General features: G+C 36.7%; 1 protein-coding gene across 3 annotated transcripts in view; it reads left to right on the top strand.

The window, feature by feature from the left end:
- Window positions 1-19,238, top strand: part of KDM7A (lysine demethylase 7A) — a 64,704-nt gene extending 45,466 nt beyond the window's left edge. Inside the window, exons 11-20 of one of the 3 annotated variants that reach the window (XM_061371967.1) lie at window positions 880-969; window positions 1,424-1,645; window positions 2,965-3,089; window positions 3,587-3,744; window positions 7,135-7,232; window positions 9,472-9,617; window positions 9,749-9,961; window positions 12,089-12,170; window positions 13,316-13,589; window positions 14,272-19,238. In XM_061371967.1, the coding sequence (XP_061227951.1) occupies window positions 880-969; window positions 1,424-1,645; window positions 2,965-3,089; window positions 3,587-3,744; window positions 7,135-7,232; window positions 9,472-9,617; window positions 9,749-9,961; window positions 12,089-12,170; window positions 13,316-13,589; window positions 14,272-14,366 (1,503 nt within the window). In that variant the 3' untranslated portion in view covers window positions 14,367-19,238. Of the gene's footprint in view, window positions 1-879; window positions 970-1,423; window positions 1,646-2,964; window positions 3,090-3,586; window positions 3,745-7,134; window positions 7,233-9,468; window positions 9,618-9,748; window positions 9,962-12,088; window positions 12,171-13,315; window positions 13,590-14,271 lie in introns of all 3 variants that reach the window. The other 2 variants (XM_061371966.1, XM_061371968.1) reach the window with 2 other exon arrangements.
- Window positions 19,239-19,801: the final 563 nt, after the last annotated feature.

Here is a 19,801-nt window from a genome sequence, read left to right as displayed (position 1 = left end):
ACTGGCAAAATACTGTGCTTCTGATAAAACCTGTTTTTATCATTAGGAAGGCTTTGGTATTTTTAAACCAGGGAAACTTTTAAGTTGGTGTTTTGGAGGATTGCATCAGTCACTTTCTCTTAAAGCCTTCATGGACAGGAAGGCTTTTGGGAGCGTAAAGTTCTGAAGTAGAAAGTACTGAATGGTCCTAAAATAACCAGTAGCTTGCTGGGAAAATTACACAGTTAGTGACAGAGGTGCTGCGTTCCCAAGTGTGAAAGTGTAGAGGTGGTGTGTTCAAAGAATGAACAGTGGTAAATAATAGCAGCTGATTTAATCTTTCCTGTAAAATTAATGGCACTGAAATGAATCATTAAACCATGGGTATATATCTACATGCTGGCTTTTTTGGGGATGGGGGAGAGAGCATTCCTTTTCATGACTGAGAGGAAGCCAGGTTCAATGAATGCACATACAGTATCGAATTGCTTCTAGCAATAATTCTGCTGCTGAATCTCATTTTTGAAACACAGGTAGCTGAAAGTGTTTGTGTGATGTTTTTCCATTTTAAAATAGTTGATTAAAGTGGTAGCAGAATTCGTGCCAGTTATCCTGTGTGAGTGCTGTTTTGTCTGTTTAATTCAAATCGAAAGTGTTTTGAGGCACAGTTAAACTGTACTTACAAAATATTAAACATTTGCTGCTCTCTAAATCTTGGTCTGGAAGCTTCAGTATGTGTATGTGCATCTGGCCTGGCAGTTTGCAGTCTTTTCTACAGAAATTAATCAGAAATTAATCTGGCTTTTTCCTTCCCTCCCCCCGTAGATTTGTTTATTTCTTATTACTTCTGCTTTTATCTGAAAAATGAATTAAGTATCTTCTTCCTCCTTTTGCATTCAGCTTGTAACAGAACATGCCTTTGAAATTCCAGACAACATTAGGCCTGGACATCTCATAAAAGAGCTCTCAAAAGTGATTCGTTCTGTAGAGGTAAGAACAGAGGCAACCCTACATAAGCCTGTAGCAAGAAAATAATTTGAATCAGGGAATTCCATAATATATTTCTCCTTCATACTGGTGTTTTGCTCCCTAATCCTTAATGAATATTGACTCTTGAAATATTCTCACATTTGCATTTGGGAAGAACAGTTCTAAGAACTAAAGAGAAATGTGATTTGTTGGGTACAATACATGTCTACTCTATGCTGCCTTCACAAGTAAAATCTGATGTTCTGGTGGTAACTTTTGGTGTTAAGCACTATTATTATAGGAGATTATGTGAAGCTTTGTACATCAAATCCTCACAAAATATGTATTGCTTCTTTAGAAGGGCAAACAATTTTATTGATATAATTTACATTTAAGTAGATTAATAGGAAGCATCACTTAAAAATGTGAATTTATTTCTCTGGAACCATTCTGAAATACTTGTTTTTAATTACAGGAGGAAAACAGCAAACTAGTTAAAACTCAGGGAATTCTTGGTGTGTGTCCAACTTCACGGTCTTCGCATGAAACAACTTACCCTCACCACTCCAGACGAAGGGTGAGGAAACTGCGAGACCATGCTACCAAAACTCCTTCTAATCTGGACATCCTGGAACTCCACACTAGGGAGGTACTGAAAAGGCTGGAGATGTCACCGTGGGAGGAGGCAAGTATTAATGTAGGTGCAAGAAGAGCAAGACTGGAGTACCTTTTTAATCTCTGTTGAAAGGGGAAAGCTTTTAACATGCATAAGCATACATATGAGAGATGGATAGATTTGCTTTTGGTTTCTTTTGGGTTTTCCTAATAGAGATTTCTCTCTCTTCCTTGATAAGTATGATTTTCTTGGTTTGTGTTGGTGTGTTTGGTGTTTTTGGGTGTTGGTGGGTTTGGGTTTTGTTTTGTTCTTTTTTTTTTTGTGTTTTTTTTTTTTTTTGGAGGTTCCGTCAACATTTTGGTTCAGAAGGTGCCCCGAATTTTCACTACCCACTTCCAGTATAGTTTTTGAATCATAGAATAGTTTAGGTTGGAAGGGATCTTAAAAATCATGTGGTTTCAACCGCCTGCCAGAGGCAGGGACACCTTCCACTAGACCAGGCTGCTCAAAGCCCTGTCCAACATGGCCTCAAACACTGCCAGGGATGGATGGGGCAGCTGCAGCTTCTTTGGGAATTAAGACTGCTGTAGCTATCAAGTGCTACTTTGAGTCAGTTATGTGAAGAAAATGAGCTTGCAAATCCTTGAGGCTCTGAGCCAGCCTGCTTATCTGTGTGTTTTTAGATAGCTGCTTCTTACAGTTCAGCTACTGTAATTTGATTAGCCTTGTTTTTCAGTCATGTTCCTACTTCCTGTATGGCTGCTCTTCCCTGCCAATAAGCCTGAGGCTGCCTTTGGTCTCCACTGTGGGACTGTGGACTTTGTAGTCATATTACAAAGGTATCGTGTAGTGAATGACTGAAATGTAGTCTCTTGGAAAAATACTTTTCAGGTTTGATGACCTTGTTTCAAAAAGCAGCAACAGAAGTGGGAGAAAGAGTGAGAAAATAGACATTGGGAGCTTCCTGAGAATAAGAAATGCTGGCAAATTTAGTTGGGACAGGATGGACTGTCATAGTGGAGAAATACTGGTTTGGGTCCTTATATTGATCTTCATAAGGCATGAACATGAGCCATTCATTTAGCCCCAAAGATGGGAAGCCGAACTTAAAATTGATCATAGATAGTTAAACTGTGCAGTTCATTGCTAAAACCAAATGTTTAGGAATGTTAATTATTGTCATTTAATACAGAAATATATTTTTCAATGTCAGTATAGAATTAAAAGAAATAAATTTGCACATTCCTGGTTTGGCGTTTAAGTGTATTGTTGATTGCTTCAGAGTATATGTCAAATGTAATGGCTTTGAACTAACAAAGTTCTGCTTATGTCAATAGAAGCTTTTTTTTAAAGTGTAGAAAAAAACAAAACACCCAACAACGTTGCTTTAACTTCTTTAGGATACCACAAGCTCAAAACTGAACGGGAGATTTAACAAGCCACTTCAGCCGTCATCTACAATACCTGAATGGCGAACAAAAGACAATGATCTTCGCCTTCTGCTGTCAAATGGAAGAATAATAAGGTACAAAGGATTGACTGTGATCACTTCCTCCTAGTTATTCTGGTCTGGAGCATGCTTATTGTTAATAATAGTTACGTTTGTGGAGCTCCAAGTTCCTTTCTATCGGTAAGATTTGTGTTAGGAATACAGAGGGAACGTGTTGTCTGTTGTGTCTGCTGTCCCCTAGTGGAGCCACGGTTATGGAGTGAAGAGGAGGAGATTCTATGTTCCTTTGTTACAGCATTTCATTCAGTTTCTCTGCTGGGTTTGTACTGGAGGGAGTGCTTCAAAGTAGGAATCATTTGTATCCATCTAATTAAGGTGATTCTCATTAACAATATTCCGTTGCAAGGCTTCACATCTTTCTGGAAATGCCAGTTGTACAGGGAGTAAAACAGAAGTATGTACAATTCAGAATGAGGAAATGAGCATGTATCTTGAGAGCATGTTGTAAATAATGAAAGGAAAACAATTTCTTCAGGTTTGTAAGAATAACATGATTTTTTCTTGTGAGACAGAGATGAGAGACGCCCATTTACAGATCGAAGTCTTTACACAGCAGATAGTGAAGATGAAGATGACAGGACAAGATCAAAAAAGATGACTGTTAAGGTAGAAGACCAGCCCTCAGGATTTGAGGGAGAAGGGAATGCAGATGCCCAGAAACCACTGAACAGTAAGCTTGTCTCTAAGTCCTATCAGTTGAACATTTTGATTATCTTGAGGATCAAATGGTTGTGAAGTCTGACTGAAATTTTACCAAAGTATAAAGGGGATAAACTAATAGATCAGAAAAGTGGTATTAGAAGTTACAACAAAACATCTGTCAAATACTATATGTTTGCTGAAGAAGGTAACAGGATAGAGTTGAAAAGTAAAACTTGCCTTTTTATGTGAGTGCCATCTTGAATACTGTGTACTTCCTTATATTTAACTTTTCTGCTCCATTTGGTGATTACTTACTTGATCATACAATTTTGTATGTTTAGCTAGCAAATAGGTTTATCCCATACAGGTGATCAAACTAATTTATCATTAATATAATCTTATACTTTTAACCTTGTAATTTGGAAGGTTGGGCAAGAATTTAGATTATCTGTGGAACACTTTAACCCCACTTTCCAATACTTTTAAATTTTCTTTCACTAGGAGTTTATCTTTTTTGGTCTTTCTGTAGCCTCAAGCCGTCTTGCCATGTGTTCAGCAGAACTGATCACACAGTGAATTAGCAAAGTATCACTATGGAAAGCCTGCTTTCAGTGCCTATTTTTAATAGCACTGTCTGTGGACAGTGACAAATAGGTCCTTGACATAGCTGTTCAGCTCTCTGTTTAATTATAAAAGTCACATCCTTTCACGGTAGAGTGTTCAAGGTCTTGGAGAGTATGCATTAGGAAACAGCTCAACACTTAAGAGGTAATAAGACTCCTCTAGAGACTTACAGTTGTCTTAGTTTCCCGTACAACAATGGGTAACAACATTTGAATCCTTTGTCAGCCTGGATAAAATATTTGATTATTTTCATTAAGAAAGCAATTTTTAATCTTTGTTGACTGCTTCTAAAGGTCACAGAGGACAGTAATGAAAAATTTGCATGGGAAGGAGGTGTTTGTGTACTCATGAACCAACAAGGCAAATGGCTGGTGGAGTGAAGGCTTAGGAATATGTGGTGTTTCTCCGCTTTCACAATTGAACCAAGTAAACTTAAGTAAATTTTAAATAAGTTTTACAATTGAATCAAAGATTAAATCATACAGAGAAATGGTAGATTTTCTTGTTGCTTTTATTTGATACTGAACGAGAGAGACAGGATAAAAAAAGAAAGAGAAAATACCCTTCAGCATAGAATTCCACAAAAGGAGCTACCTGTTTCTATAACAGCTGCCACTTTCCATTGTTTTCACTGGGACTTAGGCCAAGAGGCAAAGTCCATAGAGAAATGCCTTTAAACAGATTAAGTTCTATATATCTTTGTGTGTCATGCCAACATCCTGGTCCTCAATGATGACCCAGTGTTATCAGAAAGACAAAGATAAGTGCTGTGCTTAATAGAGCAAGATAATTTGTGTGGATGAAGAAAAGGTGAATTTTAAGATACATTTTGAATTCACAGTAGCTTAGCTTGATCTTGCAGATGACAGCTGCTTTCATTCATCCCATTTCTGGAGTATTTCTCCTAGTCCCTGAAAGCATGCAGAGTCATAACTTTTCTGAAAGAGGCAGTAGTCCAAAGGAAAATTCATTAGAATTATATAATTGTATTTTCTGTATCATGCATGCTGTTGCTTATCCTAGAATCTTGTTTGCCATTTTGAACTGAGCTGAAGGCTTGCGTGATAATCAGAAAACCCTTAAGGTTTTTTTTGAGCTACAGTAATTCAGAATATTAATTTCATTGTCATCTGTTGAGCATTACTTTATTCAGCTTAACTTCATATACAGTGCTCTTGCTAATTTACTGTGTTCCTTACAGCTCTTTCTGATACTATCTTAAGGTTAATTAGTCTTCTTTAGATTTTGGTCCCAACTGTTCATTTTATTCACCTTCTGAGAACCTGTCTTATTCTTGGCTTAATTCTGACTCTACAAATAATTACAGCTTGTGCAGTTTTTAGTAATTAATAATATACCTTGAAATATATTTGATGCCTATTTGTGAGCTTTGCCACAGTCTGCATTAGGAACAAAGTCCTACTAGAATTGCAGTGTATATGCAGGGTTACAGGTACATCTTTTATACTTGCATAATTAGTGCTTGATAAAGACTTGCATTCTATTTATGTTGTTTCATATAAAACTGTGCTGAAAGCAGACCAGCATTTTAACTTTACTGGTCTTCATTCCAGAGCTGATGTCTGATCTGTGTTGGTTTGCTTTCAGCATAGCTTTATGTGAAACTATAACTACTTCAAAAAGCTTGAAAAAGTTATGTTGCCTTCTTTATCCACTACTTTCTTGACCCACATTGATAAATTTATTTATTTTATTTGGCTTTTCTCCAAAAATCTTCCCTAGTTAACTCCATGCTGTAGTTTTTCACAGATTTGTACTTAATCAAGCTTTCTGCCAGCAGCCTTGACACAGGTATACATATAGCCCATTTATCTTGAGCCTTGGATTTCAAACACTTACAAATGTGTTTTCTACTCATGGTTGTTTTGGACATATGCTGTCTTTTAAAAGTACATGCTTCTTTAAGCTGCTCAGCTACTTCATGTTTGAGCTCTTTCAGCACTTTTTAAAAAGTAAACCATGTGGACTAGGTGGTTGATTTGATTGATTGCTTTGTCATATGCCAGTGTTCTTGATGTCTGTTTTGACACCTCATTCTCTGAGTAGTACTTTTTCTTACTGCTGTCAAAAAGCATGTCTAAGGTTAGTGTTTCCTCTTCTCCTTTTCAGGTATTTCTGTGGTTAAAACTTATGCAAGGATGTTGTGTATTATCACAGTAATATTTTAATCTTTGAAGAGGTCTGCATTTTAACCCTGATTGGCAGCTCTGTAATAGCACAGAAGAGGCAGAATATGCCAGTAAATTGTAATGCAGAGTAAAAATGCAAGCAATGCAATGAGTTTTTTACCTTTAAATCAGCTAATATCCTCTGAGTTCCATGTTTTAGTGTTTCTGTAGAACTGCCTCTATTTTAAACGAGGAAATTCCAGTTTCAGTGTGTCAAAGTAGTATTGGAGATTACTTCTGACTAATTTTTTCTGAGAGCCACTTCTCTGCCTCTAGCCTGTATAAAAATTCAAGAGTTGTCCAAGGTAGCATCTATGGAGGATGTACTCTGTGGGAGAGAAAAAATACATGCATCTGCCACACCTGATTTCTCTTCCTCTGGCTTCATCCAGTCAGTCAAATTCTGGAGTTTTTTGGTCAACAGTAGGGATGGCACTAGATTTTTAAGCAAACCTGACTTATGAACTGAATTAGTGCTTGGAAGTCCTTTTGTTTACAGACTGTTAAAGACTATATATGTTTTCTAGTTCTTTGCTTCCAAAATAATAGTTAAGTATTATATATAACAAATGTTGGATCTTACGTTTCAATTTTTCTCCTCACAGTGTTCTTTGAAAGTGTGAAATCAGAACTCAGGAATGGATCCTCAGAGTACTCTGATATTTCTGATTCAGAAGAATCTGAGCCTGATTGCACTACACAGGTATAGCTAGAAAAAGTCACAAAAATTAACAAAGCAATTAAATATAATTTTGCTTGCTCACTTCAAATTCATCTGGTCAAAGTTCATCTTAAAAGAACAACATCAACATTTAATTCTGGTTGAAAATAATACCTCAAACTTACAGCTCTGCCTCATTCTTTATTTATTCTAATGTTGAGAAAAATTACAAGATATGATATCTTGAGTCATATTTTGTGATCTTTGGTGTTAAAGTAGGGCTGGCAGAGGTTGAACCCTGCTCTGGAATATATAAAGTCTGAAAAAAGTAAGATTGTAGTTGCTCTGTTCATTTCTTCCATAACAAGTCTAAATTTCATCATTAGAATTATGAGTATCTACCACAAGGTTTTATTTTAGACCGTGGTTAAATGGAAACAATCTGTAGGCCTTCAGTTTTCTTAAGTAAGCTTAAGTGGGTAAATCCTTTGGGGTGTTTTAGAATACTTTAAATAAGTTGGAATCCTCCATTTGAGGGTCTAAATTCCAGTGATTTCCTTACAACTAAATGCAGTATAAATACATACGTATGTATGTGTGTATGTATTTATACCATGCATTTTATTAAAACTTTTAGTACTTAGAAATTTTTTATGTGTCTATATGAAATTTTTAATGATTTTTTTTCTTAACAAAATTGTGCTCTGACTTAATTTCCATTTTATTAGCAGTAAAGTGCTGATAGTGTGCAATGATTACTTCAGACTTTTGTTCTGTGCATCTGGAAAGTGAGTTCTTTGGTCTTTCTTTCAATCATCTGCCTATTACAAGACTTTACAAGAGATCTTCCTACTTTTTCCACAGTGGTCAAAATTTATTTTTAGTATTTGTTGTTTTCTATGATTACCTTCTCTAGATGTTGGGATATGTGATAGAAAACTTCATGATGTGGCTTCTGGTTTCCTAAACTGCATTGTCAGCAACTTTGGCTCAGCAGGTTTCCTTTTTTAAGACACAGAATCAATACTGTTCAAAATTGATACATTTCATCTTCACAGGGGGAATGCAGCCAGTTTTGCTCGATGTCACCATTGAGTTAAATGTTTTATACTAATGCTATTTACTCTCTTGGGTCTTTTTATATTATTCTGCTTCTTAATTTCTAATAGTATCTAATGGAATAATTTTTCTGCGTGTTTAAATTTGTCTTTTCTAATGATATATCCAAAATCAGCTGTCTCGGTAGCTCCTGTAAATCCTTCTTATGTTTTTGTATTGCACCCAAGAAGGTCTTAACAAAACAGGATAATAGCTTTATTAACATTGAGTCATAGTTAAAATTTAATCGCACATTTGTACCACTTTCTGAGTGTCAAAGATTAACAAGCTGTTCTTGTGAATGAAGTTATTGTATAAAAACATCCCTTGGTGATATGAAGCACTTCATTCATTCCAGTTCCATTTTTGGTGATAGGGATAATGGTGTCCCTCTTGAAGGATTATAATTCCTCCGTGTTCTGATCTTCCTCTTTTAACACTTGATTTAATGTCGTGTATATTCCTTGGCTTGGAAAAAAAAATTGTGCTGTTCTCTGTACTTGTTAAAAATAGATTAGTCTGAATTACCAAGACTGAGCATACCTATCGTAGCCCTTGCTTCATGTAAAAGCATATTGAGTCACATATGGTTATTCCACTTTTGAGAAGCTCTTGCATATACAATCTGTAATCTCAGCAGGAGCTGAGAGGCCCTTTCATTCATGAAAAGAGTCTGTGCCACTGTAAGAGAGGCAACAGCTGTTGTGTGTCTGTTCCTGCTGTGTTCTGGATTTACCTGAGAGCTTCTGTCACTCATCAGAGAGATGCTGCTGCTGCAAGTTATTATATTTGTGAGCGAAGGAATCAGAAAGAGTTATGTGGGACAGGATGTGTCCCATTATATGTAATAGGCATCAATTCTGGTTGGTGTTTGGAACCATAATTCCACATGTTTCCTTCTACTTTGAATATCAAAGATAACAATAATCAATGCTCTCTTCAAAGAGAATGCAATGATTTGTGCGTTGTTTAATGTGTGTGGTGTTTTCTATATTGTTGGGTAATGTACTCAGCAGTGTTACAAAATTGGGATGTACAGTCCCTCAGTGCTGTATTCAAGTGAAGTCATTCTGAATACTGTATATATAAAAAGGTTGGACCTGGAAGCTTTTGAACTTTTTACTTAGCATAAGTTAAGGTGCATGGTGACCATTCTAGATACTGTTTCCTCTCGTTTCAGCAGAAGAATTCCTCCACAGAGGAGTCAGAAAGCTCAGGTGATGAAGAGAAACAGGAAGTAACATCGAATTTCAAAGAGGAATCTAAGGTCACAAGAGACCTCTGTCAAAATACCCAGAAGCCATCCAGAAATGAAACTCCCAGTAAAAAGTAAGCACACTGTAGGCATTTGTTTTTAAAACGTTAGACCATTTCACACATTCATGGTCCTGCTTTATACCAGTATAAAAATCATTCCTTCAGAGAAATTTGAACTGCTTAATACTTCTTTATTTTTCTAGGGAATGTCCTACCTCGACAAGTACAGAAGAAGAAGCTATTCAGGGCATGCTTTCTATGGCAGGATTGCACTATACTACATGTTTACCAGGTCATACTCAAAGCACAGACTGCACAGCTAAAAGAACCTCTCTTCAGGAACACAGAAGCTACCCCAGGAGTCGGCATAAAGACAGACAGCCATCTCAGAGCCACAAAACAATTGAATGTGGTAGGTATCTGAATTAATGACACTGCTGCTCTCTGCTCTTGGAGAAACGGATCAGAATGAGGACTGAAAGTTTCATTTTTCAGATCTGTAGAGTTTTTACATAAATGGCATTTTCTTTTCACTTGGGTTTGTTTTGTTTTTTTTTTTTCTCTTTTTAATGAAAAGTAAATGTTCTGAAAACTGGAACTAACTTAGTTTAAGCAGTCATCTGAATGGGTCTTCTAAATTTTGCCATCTAAAAGCTTTTGTGGCATCTTTACAAGAGTGGCAAAGTTATGGCTAAATTTAAAATGTAGTCTCCTTATTGAAAGTGTAATTCCTTCTGAAAAGATTGGCACAGCCTTCATGGTTGCAGCTTTCATGGCATGTGTGTTCCTTAGATGTCCATAGGAATCTGTTGGTGATTTTTCATGCCTTTTGGAAGGCATATTTGGCTTTACTCCTGAAATTCTGGTACGAATGCAGTACATTAAAGGAGATTGTAATCTTGAAAAGGAGAATTCAGAAGTAATTTTTTTGACAGTGGCATTTTTGATGTCTGTGGAAAACGGACATCTGTTAAATGCATTTTGGGAATGACAGACAACAGAACATTAATGCTAATCCCCTCGGAAGAATCAAAATCACTTCTTGGAACAGAGAGAAAAAGAGTAGTCATGTTTGAGAATTCTTTGCTGAAGAAGGAAATGGAAGAGGATTATAGCTTTGCTGATGTAAAACAAATAGAATCCCACCAACAAATAGGGTGCTAATTCAAAGAACTAATATTATATGGGGTTTTGATAACAGGCAAGCCTAATGTGATGTCATGGACTGTGTTCTGGTAATTGAAGCTGTATGTCCTTAAACCCACCAACCAAATAAATAAATACAGCTACCGCCACTAACAAGCAACCCATACAAACACATACAGTGTCCTTTCATCTTTATAACCTTATGAAAAGCATAATATCCAGGTTTCTAAATTATGGTGAGTTGACTCAGGCCAGCAGCTAAGCACCCACGTGGCCATTTGTTCTCCCACCACCACCCAATGAAGGAGAAAATAGAAAGAGCAAAAGTGAGAGGATCCATGGCTTGACATAAAGACAGTTTAGTAAGTGAAGGAAGGAGGAAAAGAAAACAAGTGTTGCAAAGGCTGTCACTTACCACCTCCTGCGAGCAGATGGATGCCCAGTCAGTCTCTGAACAGTGACTACCTCTAGAGATTGCCTTTCACTCAAGCCTCTTCCTCTGCTCCAGTTTTTATTGCCAGGCATGGCATTACGTTGTATGGAATATTCCTTCGGCCAGTTCAGGTCAGCTGTCCTGGCTGTGTCCCTTCCTAATCTCTTGCCTGTCCTTAGGCTACTTACTGCAGGAGGCACAGTGGGAAAAGAAAAAGTTATGACATTGTGCAAGCACTGTTCAACAACAGCCAAAACTCTGGTGTGCTACCAACACTGTTTTACCCACAAATCTGAAATACAGCACCATATGGACTGTTAGGAAAAGAATTCCTTTCCAGCCAGGCCCAGTACATGTGTCAAACTCCATGGGTGTAAAGATGAAACTGTGCTGCTTAGCTGGCACGTTTTGCAAAATCTTTCAGACTCTCTAAATTCAGATTGAATTGGTGTCTTGGGATAATCTTAATTTTACAAGTTAGCTGTAAATGAATTTTCAATATGGATGCTTCTTCTATAGGTCTGTCAGCATAGATCTTCCCTATATTGTACCTGAATAGCAAACACATCAAAAACAACACAGCCAATAGTACCTGAGAATTAAATGTACATCACTGCATGAACTCCTCATGATGCAAAGTCGTGGCAGAAAAACATGCGTAACAAAGCGGGCAAGCTGTATTCAACATCAGTACTTTAAATTAGAATGATTATATTTGTGTGACCTTCTTACTGTGCTGTAAGGATCTTTACTTCGGTGTATTTATTGTGCAAGGTTGTTTTCTCAGTTTAGTGTGTAGAACCAAGCAGCTCTGACAGCTTATTTTATATCTAGGAAATATTTTCCATTGTATTTTCCTTTCTTTCTTGTTTTGATTGTAAAGTCATTCAAATGCATAATTAATTGTGCATTCCTAGTTACTGATTTTTAAAATTTAAGCTTGTTGGAACTTCTTTGTAGGTAGGTCTGTGAAGGAAGAGGAAGGAGACTTGGGGACTTCAGCATGGGCTAGACACCTGAATGAAACATCGAGGATTACGCCTCAGGTAAAGCAATACTTTAAACATTTTGAACCCCTTTTTATAGGAAAAGGAGATCCTGAAGTTGTAAGTGCAGAAAAATTGTGGACCAGTCTTTACTGCATATCTGAAAGCAGGTCCTTCTAGTCTGGTAATTGAGTGTTATTTTTGTCATGCCTTTTTCATTGTTGGTGTGTTTAGTTTATATTTCTTTTTTCTCTCCTCCTTCAAACTCTGTTCTGCCACAATGGCTCAGATTAAGATGCTCAGGGCACTATTTTGGAGAAAAAAACCCAAACAACAAAACCAAAAAAAAGCCCCTCTCCTTGATGAAAGAAGTGTGAGTTTACTTTCAGTTTAACTGGGGAAGCACTGTATTGTTTATTCATTGTTGTTCCCAACCAGAGCATCAGAACAAGTGGAACCTGTTGATAGTGTAGGTACTTGTTTAGGAAATTGGTACTGCCAAACTTAAAACAACCTTTCAACAGCCAGCAGGTAGGAATATTTTTGCTTTCTTGATGTCCAGGTGAAATCCAGCAAGAAGTATGTAAATGAAAGTTTGTGTGTCTTACCCTGAACTTTTTTAGTATTTCTAAAAGTTCTTCTATATTAGAAGCATTAGCACAATTAAATAGAACAATTAAAGTTGCAAAATAACACTGCTACTTTGCAGCTATATTTTAACTGTATGTTTTGTAGTGTTTTTTGGTAAGAATATCAAACTACATGATATCCTTACAGTTTCTGATTCCCAATTTAGCTTTTCTTCTCTCATAAGGTGAATATTGAAAACAACTTTCCTGTTTGCATAGTCAGTGGTTATGGTATGGCTTGCTGTACTGGCCAGTTTAATCAAGAGCAATTGCATTTGTTTTGATGACTGCAAATCAAAACCAGAAAGTAGAGAATTTGAGTATACTAGTATGTGTAATTAATCTATAGCATTGTTCATAAGTGCATATGGAAAAGCACAGAGATACCCTAGATTGTATTTTATCTTTAGGAGGTATCTAAAAGTTATATAGAAGAAATGATGGAATGATAAAGTCAGACACTGGTAGAACTAAAATACCTTTTCAAAGATACAGTAGTTTAATTAGAGAAAAGAGTAAACTTGTAGCCAGAAGGTTTTAACCTCCACTTTTTTCTTCTCCTCATTTCCATACTAGGATACAAATAAAACTCAAAAATATATCAAGAAAGATGGTGCATCAGAAGCTAATCATAAGGTTCAGGAAAACAGAAGTATAGTCCACAACAACAGCTTGAGTTTTCAGCATGGCAAGTATACACGAGACTCCGGTCTAATTCAAGAATGTCGGCTGAGTGATGGCAGCCTTAGCACTGACAGGCTGTATGGTGAAACATCCTTGTCTGTACCACTTCATCCAACAAAGAGGCCAGCATCAAACCCACCCCCTATCAGCAACCAGGCGACAAAAGGTAATTTTTATCTCTGTCCTGTTGCCAGACTGAGAAACAAACAGGGAAAGGAGCTTGTAGACCTCAAAAAGAGCTGTTAGAAAAAAAGACAGGTTTAGACCTTGAGGAAGGACACAAAATGGGCATCCTGTGGACACTCAAATTTTGGTATAGAATGTGTAAGACGGAATTAAGAGATATCTATATTGGGTGCGTGGCCAGATAAAACTTTCATAACTGCCATTGCACCACAGCAGGTGTACCTGTTATGTGTTCACTACAGGGAACAGAATCACAACTGTACTTTGAAACACTGGCCTCAGATTTGTTTATTGAAGTTTAAAAGATCTGACACTTCAAAAAATAGTCTGATCTTGCTACTTAGTTTTTAGTTTCTAGATTAATTACAATAATTTACTTTAAGGGAATAACTTCAGCAGAATTCAGGAAGATTCGTTTAAGTTCTTCCCTACCACATCTGCTGCCCTTCCCTAGACTGGAAACGTTCATGAATAATATAAACACATCGTGATAATTTAATTTCAGGTACAGTTTAAGAAAGACAATTCCTGGTTTTTTTACATTTCTGAATCCCTGTTTGTTTGCTCCTGAAAATTTTGTCTGTTTCAGCTTGAAAGCTGGGTTTCATCTTTGTTCTAAGGTGATAAAAATTTGTTCTGAAATTCCTGATTTCCTTTTTCAGGCAAACGTCCAAAGAAAGGAATGGCAACTGCTAAACAGCGCCTTGGGAAGATCTTGAAGCTGAACCGGAATGGCCATGCACGCTTCTTTGTTTAATGTAGCTGCTACTTCTACTACTGCTGTCTTTCCTACACAGACCAGTATTGAGGTCAACAGAGCCTGGAGCTGCTGTTATGCCTCTGCTTGAAGCAGACTTGCATGTACCATAGAAAACACTGCCTGATGAACAAAAATAAGAAAGGAAAAAAAGCAAAACACACACACAAAAAACCAACCCAATGCTGCATTTTCACTGTGCCACACCTGCTCAGCAATAAACCATATGGGAATGGGGAAATCTTCAGAGAGACATGGACTGTGAGAAATAGTCTCTCATCAGGGCTTGAATATCATTTGTTGCTGGTAGTTTCTGATCTATTAATGGGGGGAAGATGATGAAGGTGGTTTATCAATAATTTATTTCTGATAGATTTTTGACAACTTTTAAATTCATTTAAGAAACTATTTATTTGGAAGACTTTTTTTGTGGGGTTGTTAATTTAGATTTAAGAATGTGAAAGTTTTTAATTGTTTTGATAATGTATGTTTGGTGCAGTGGAGAGCCACATTAATTGTGATTAGTCTGGACTCCTAAATTTGATATTCAGGTTGTAGTCTTAAATAGGGGTGAGATTCATTATTAATTATTTTTAAATTAAAGCATATGGAATATTTTTTTTCCTGCTTTTTGTAAGCTATTGGCTGGGCTTCTTTTGACTTGCAAGTTGTGTATTCTCTGCCAGCTTGATTATTTTTTGACCTGTCCTCTTTAATACAGATTTATTTATTTGATGGACTAGAAGAGACTCCTAATGACAGAAGAATCTTCTGTCAATCCAGTAGCTAACTTGTGTTAAACTGCACCCCTTTCCTCCAAATTGGACTGCATACTTCTCCTCCTGATGATCTGTCTGTGATGATGTTCTTCTGTGAAAAGGCTTCCTGAAATTGTATGTGTACAGGTTATTTAGGAGTTGGTACAAAGGAGGAAAAACTAATGCATCTTTTTGGAGGAATGGGGGCATCAGTTAAGATAAATGTTTCTTCAGAACAATTACTCTCAAGTAACTCATAAGATACACATTGCAGTCTTAAGATTTGGTGTATTAATGTAGCATGGAAGAAGCATTAAAATATTGTACTTCAAACACATTTTACTGAAGAGTCAGGAAGGCAGGAAATCTGTTCCTTTCAAAGCTGGGCGAGACAGCCAGTTGAAAGTCTTAACTGGTGCATATATGAGCATTAAGTAGCTTACTGGTATCAGAATGATCATTTGTGTCAGGCTTCATACAGAGCTGATAGCAAATGCCAATTCTGAATTATTGTAAATAATTTTTATTTTAAATTTGTATTTTTCTGTAATATAATATTAAATATTTAACTTCTGGGGGATGGGGATGAAGGCGGAAAGGGGGAATACTTTTACTTGATTCTGGAAATAGGGCATTTGTGGGGTCCAGCCAAAATGTAAAGATTAATGTGTTAGTAACAACAATATTGTTGGTTGGAGTTTTTTTGCTTGCCAAGAGTAAAAATACTCAGGCGTAGCTATCAAAGTAATTGAATTCATTAACTTTTCTTACCAGTTTTTCCTTCCTCCATATTCTATGCTGGAATAGGTTTCTTTTCTTGTAATTTAAAAACAAATTCAGTTGGACTTTCCTGAATACTTGTGCAGTTTTTAATCTGAGCTAAATTATGAATGCTTTTACAAATATATGGAAATAGTTTTAATGTCAGGTGGTTTTGTTGCAGGGCCACTGCACTATGTTTCTAAATTGAGAAACATCAAAACTTAATGCAACTGCAAATAAGTCAGGTAGCTTTCATGGCTTTACTTCCTCTGGAACATTGCTCTGACTTTGTAGTTCTGTGTGTGTATGTCTGGGTGAATTTTTTTAACCTTGTTTTGTTTGCAGATTATCGGTTCACAAAAGCATGTTTTCAGATTTGGGTTTGATTGGTTTGTGGGTTGGTTTTTTTTGGTTTTAATTTAATGCAAGCTCTCAGCCTTCTTTAGCCTATGGGGAACACAAGTAGCAAAGGATTTCTAGAAAGTAGAAGATAGGCTTAGAGGTACTCTATAGGGGCTGAAAGTGACTGTTAAGTACTTACTGTTCTCAGGTGCTGTTGTCCAGATAGAAATAGACAAAAGAGAAAATTTTAACTATCTGCTAATATGTTCTCACCAAAGCAAGTCAAAGAAATAAACTGTGTATATACCCTCTGTGCTTAAGCTTGAGCAAATGGATTAATGCCTGCCAGGCTTTGGAAACTGTTTTAGCTTTAGCGTATTGAACCAAACTGTTTCGTTCTTTCTGGCTGTATAATTTTTCAGAGTAGAAAATTCCAGTTTAAGGCAGCAATCAGATTCAGAGCAGAATGGAGAATGAGCTTTCTCTCTTTCAAGGCAGATTTGTGAGAACGCTTAACTGAAATAGAAGTATGCCAGAATAGAATCTGGAGCAAGGAATTTTAAAATACGGAGTATGCTTTCTTGTACATGTGACTGGCTTACGCAGTGTCTCTAACCATCCACATTGTTTATCTGTATCTTACTTATTGGAACACAGATGTGGCTGGACCCATATATATTATTTCTTCTTGGGTTTATTCTTTCTTTACTTTCTACCTTTTGTGTTGTTTTTTTTTCTTTTTTTCCAAAGTGGCTCTCCACTGTCATCAGTTTATGTAATAGCCTTTTCGCAGGCTGTCAACGTGCAGAGGTTCATTCCCATTTTCTTCAGATATCAATGCTTCCAGTAGAAGTTAATTCTGATGTCCCACCTCAGAACAAGTAATTCAAAAGAAATTGCAATGATAAGCAGTGTTAAAAAAAAAAAAAGAAAAAAAAAAGGGGGGGGGAGGGAGGAGGAATAAAAAGAAAAAAAAATGGGGGGGAGGAGACAAGGGGAAGTCTCCTGGTAGCTCATGAAGAGGATGTGGTGACCTCACTTGTTTTGTGTACTTGTATGTAGGGATATTTTTATTGTGTTCTAGATGAAAACACTACTGCACCAATCTTTCTGTAGATGGACTGAACCTTGTGTTGTTGTAGTGGAGAGAAAAAGCCCTATTTTTTAACTTGCTGTCTCACTTGGGGTGGAAGAGAGAGGGAGTAGGGAACACTGACTGGACAACCAAGAGAATTAAGCCTGCTATGGTAACTCATTTGCAAGGATAATCTTTTTTGAAAAGTCAGAGAACTTGGATTTGGCATAAAACTTAATATCTTTTTTTATTTTGTAGACAGAACAGTGGGACATGAAATATCGTAGAGGTTTTCCCGTTCTCTTAAGTTCTCAAGTTCCTGCAATTGGAGAAAAAAAAACAAAATAGAACCAGGAAAATGGAAAGACCACCTAGAAAAAACTGTATCAAAGACTCTTCCAGCAACTTTCCCTTTTCTTCTCCTACTATACTTGCTAATAAACCCTGGCTACAAGGTAGCCTTTGTTGACCTCTGAGGTAGATTACCTATGCAACCTGTAATACTCCACATGAATCCATTCTTAAAGACAATTTTGAAAGGGTTAGATGTTGAGAGTTTAAATTACTGCATTCTGATCACATGGGAGATTTGGGGCCTTTCTTTTTTTGATAGTTGAAGTGCTTGTGTTACCTTTAGTAGACATGGAAGAGAGCACAGTGTCATGATCACATTTTAGATCCTTCAGCTTTCCCTAGGCTTTGCTATATGGCATAAGCTACCTTCATTCACAAGGCCATTAAGTTGTAGATGTTGAAGGTTTTTGCAGGGTTTCAGAGTTGGAGCTGTTGTGAACCTTGCTTTAGTAATTGTGGAGACTAAGAGAACCGAAGCTAGAACAACCCGCTACTACAAGCCTGTAACTAGTGCCCTGTTTAGGCTCCACATGCCCACCTATCCGTTCACACCCCAGCCGTGACCCCCAAGTCTAGTGTCTTTCCAGATTTTCATTCACGTGATACTTCCAGACCATTAAAAGCTGTTTCTAGCTCTGAGGTTGAGTGAGCCCAGAGCTATTCTTTTACAGAAGAAATGTAAATGGAACCAAGGGCCTTACTGTTTGTGGTTAAACAAGATTGAAAGCTGCAACATCCATTTTTCCAAAAAGAAAAAAAATATACCACAACAAAAAACACCGTAGTAACCCTCTTTGTGGGAGAGTATGAGTGAGAAATCACGCAGTGGATGGGAAATACAAGTAGCACTGATAAGGAAATGCATGTTCTTCATAGGCTGCATTTCTGTTTGGAAAAAAAGACTTTTTCTACTTTTAATATAAATTAAGCCATAAGAGTTTCATGCTGTGGGAAGGGAATGAAAGGGATCACTTTAAGAGATTATATTGATACGTATTGTCACTTCTGCTGGGAAATGTCTATTGCTGCCAATGCTTTGGTGAATCTTTTTTTTGTTTGTTTTTTAAAAAACCCATGGAATTTGAAAAAAAAAAAAGGGGGGGGGCTAGTTCTTGGCTGTATTACTAGTTTTGTAGTAAGGTTTTGCTGGCCCATTTGTCTTTTCCTCTCCTTTTTCTACTCTTGTAGCCTAATTTCTATCGTTCCTTCTAATGTCTCTGAAAATACTAGCTTGTCTGTCACTAGGGGTCGGTGTATGTGTGTCTTCCTTTTTACAGAAACGCACTACTGTGTTAAGTATTTGGCTGGGAAATGGGATGCTGCAGCTTTAAGAGCAATTTTTTCAATTCATAACAGTATTTCCCATCCTCTTTTGCCTGCAGGCAGGGAAAGTGTATGTACAGTATTTATTTTGTTTCGATTTTACTTTAAATTTGTAAGTTTCTATAAGTAGTTCACATTGATTATTCTAGAGGAGGACAAGTGGCTTTGTTTAAATTTGTATTTGATATTCATAGTTTCCACTTTCTGTACTTTAAAATACTGAAATTAAAAAATTGTATTGCTTATGTTTTGATTTTAGCACTCTAAAGTGTTTAATTTCTTCAGGCTTCTGCTTATTTGCTTCAGTGTAAATACAGAAAACTGTACAGAATATCTTGAAGAGAAAAATGCTTTTCTAGGTCCAACCTCTGTGCCCTTTACTTGTCGCATTTTAAAGAAGAAATTTTCTGGAGAAATGTGAGAGGGAATATTCTGATACTGTTGTTTGGATTTTTTTTTAATTATTTTTTCAAAGTGCAAATCTCATTTCGATGCAAGTATATTATGTGGCAACTAAATGCATTTTGTGAAGATGTGTATATTCTTTTTTGAATCCTAATATAAAAGGGAGGTGGAAATGTTTGTTATCTGTCATGTTAGCAGATCTAGAACTGTAACAAGGGTGTCAAATTGTATTCTCATGTTCTTGCTCTTGGCTTTTGTTCAGGTTTTTCTCATGCTACTGATGACTGCCTCATCTTTTGATGTGTGCAGTTACATGTGTACAGTTTCTGGAAGAAGAGATTTCTCTTTCACACTTCCATGTACTTTGTCATACTTGCTTTTATCCTGGGTGACTTCTCTGCTGGTATCTCCCAGCA

The sequence above is a fragment of the Neopsephotus bourkii genome, unplaced genomic scaffold, assembly GCF_033783945.1.
Source record: "Neopsephotus bourkii isolate Nb327-2 ecotype Australia unplaced genomic scaffold, CSIRO-AGI_Nbou_v1 NB_1589, whole genome shotgun sequence".
NCBI classification, from domain to species: Eukaryota; Metazoa; Chordata; class Aves; order Psittaciformes; family Psittacidae; genus Neopsephotus; species Neopsephotus bourkii.
This window is presented reverse-complemented; position numbering and strand designations above follow the sequence as displayed.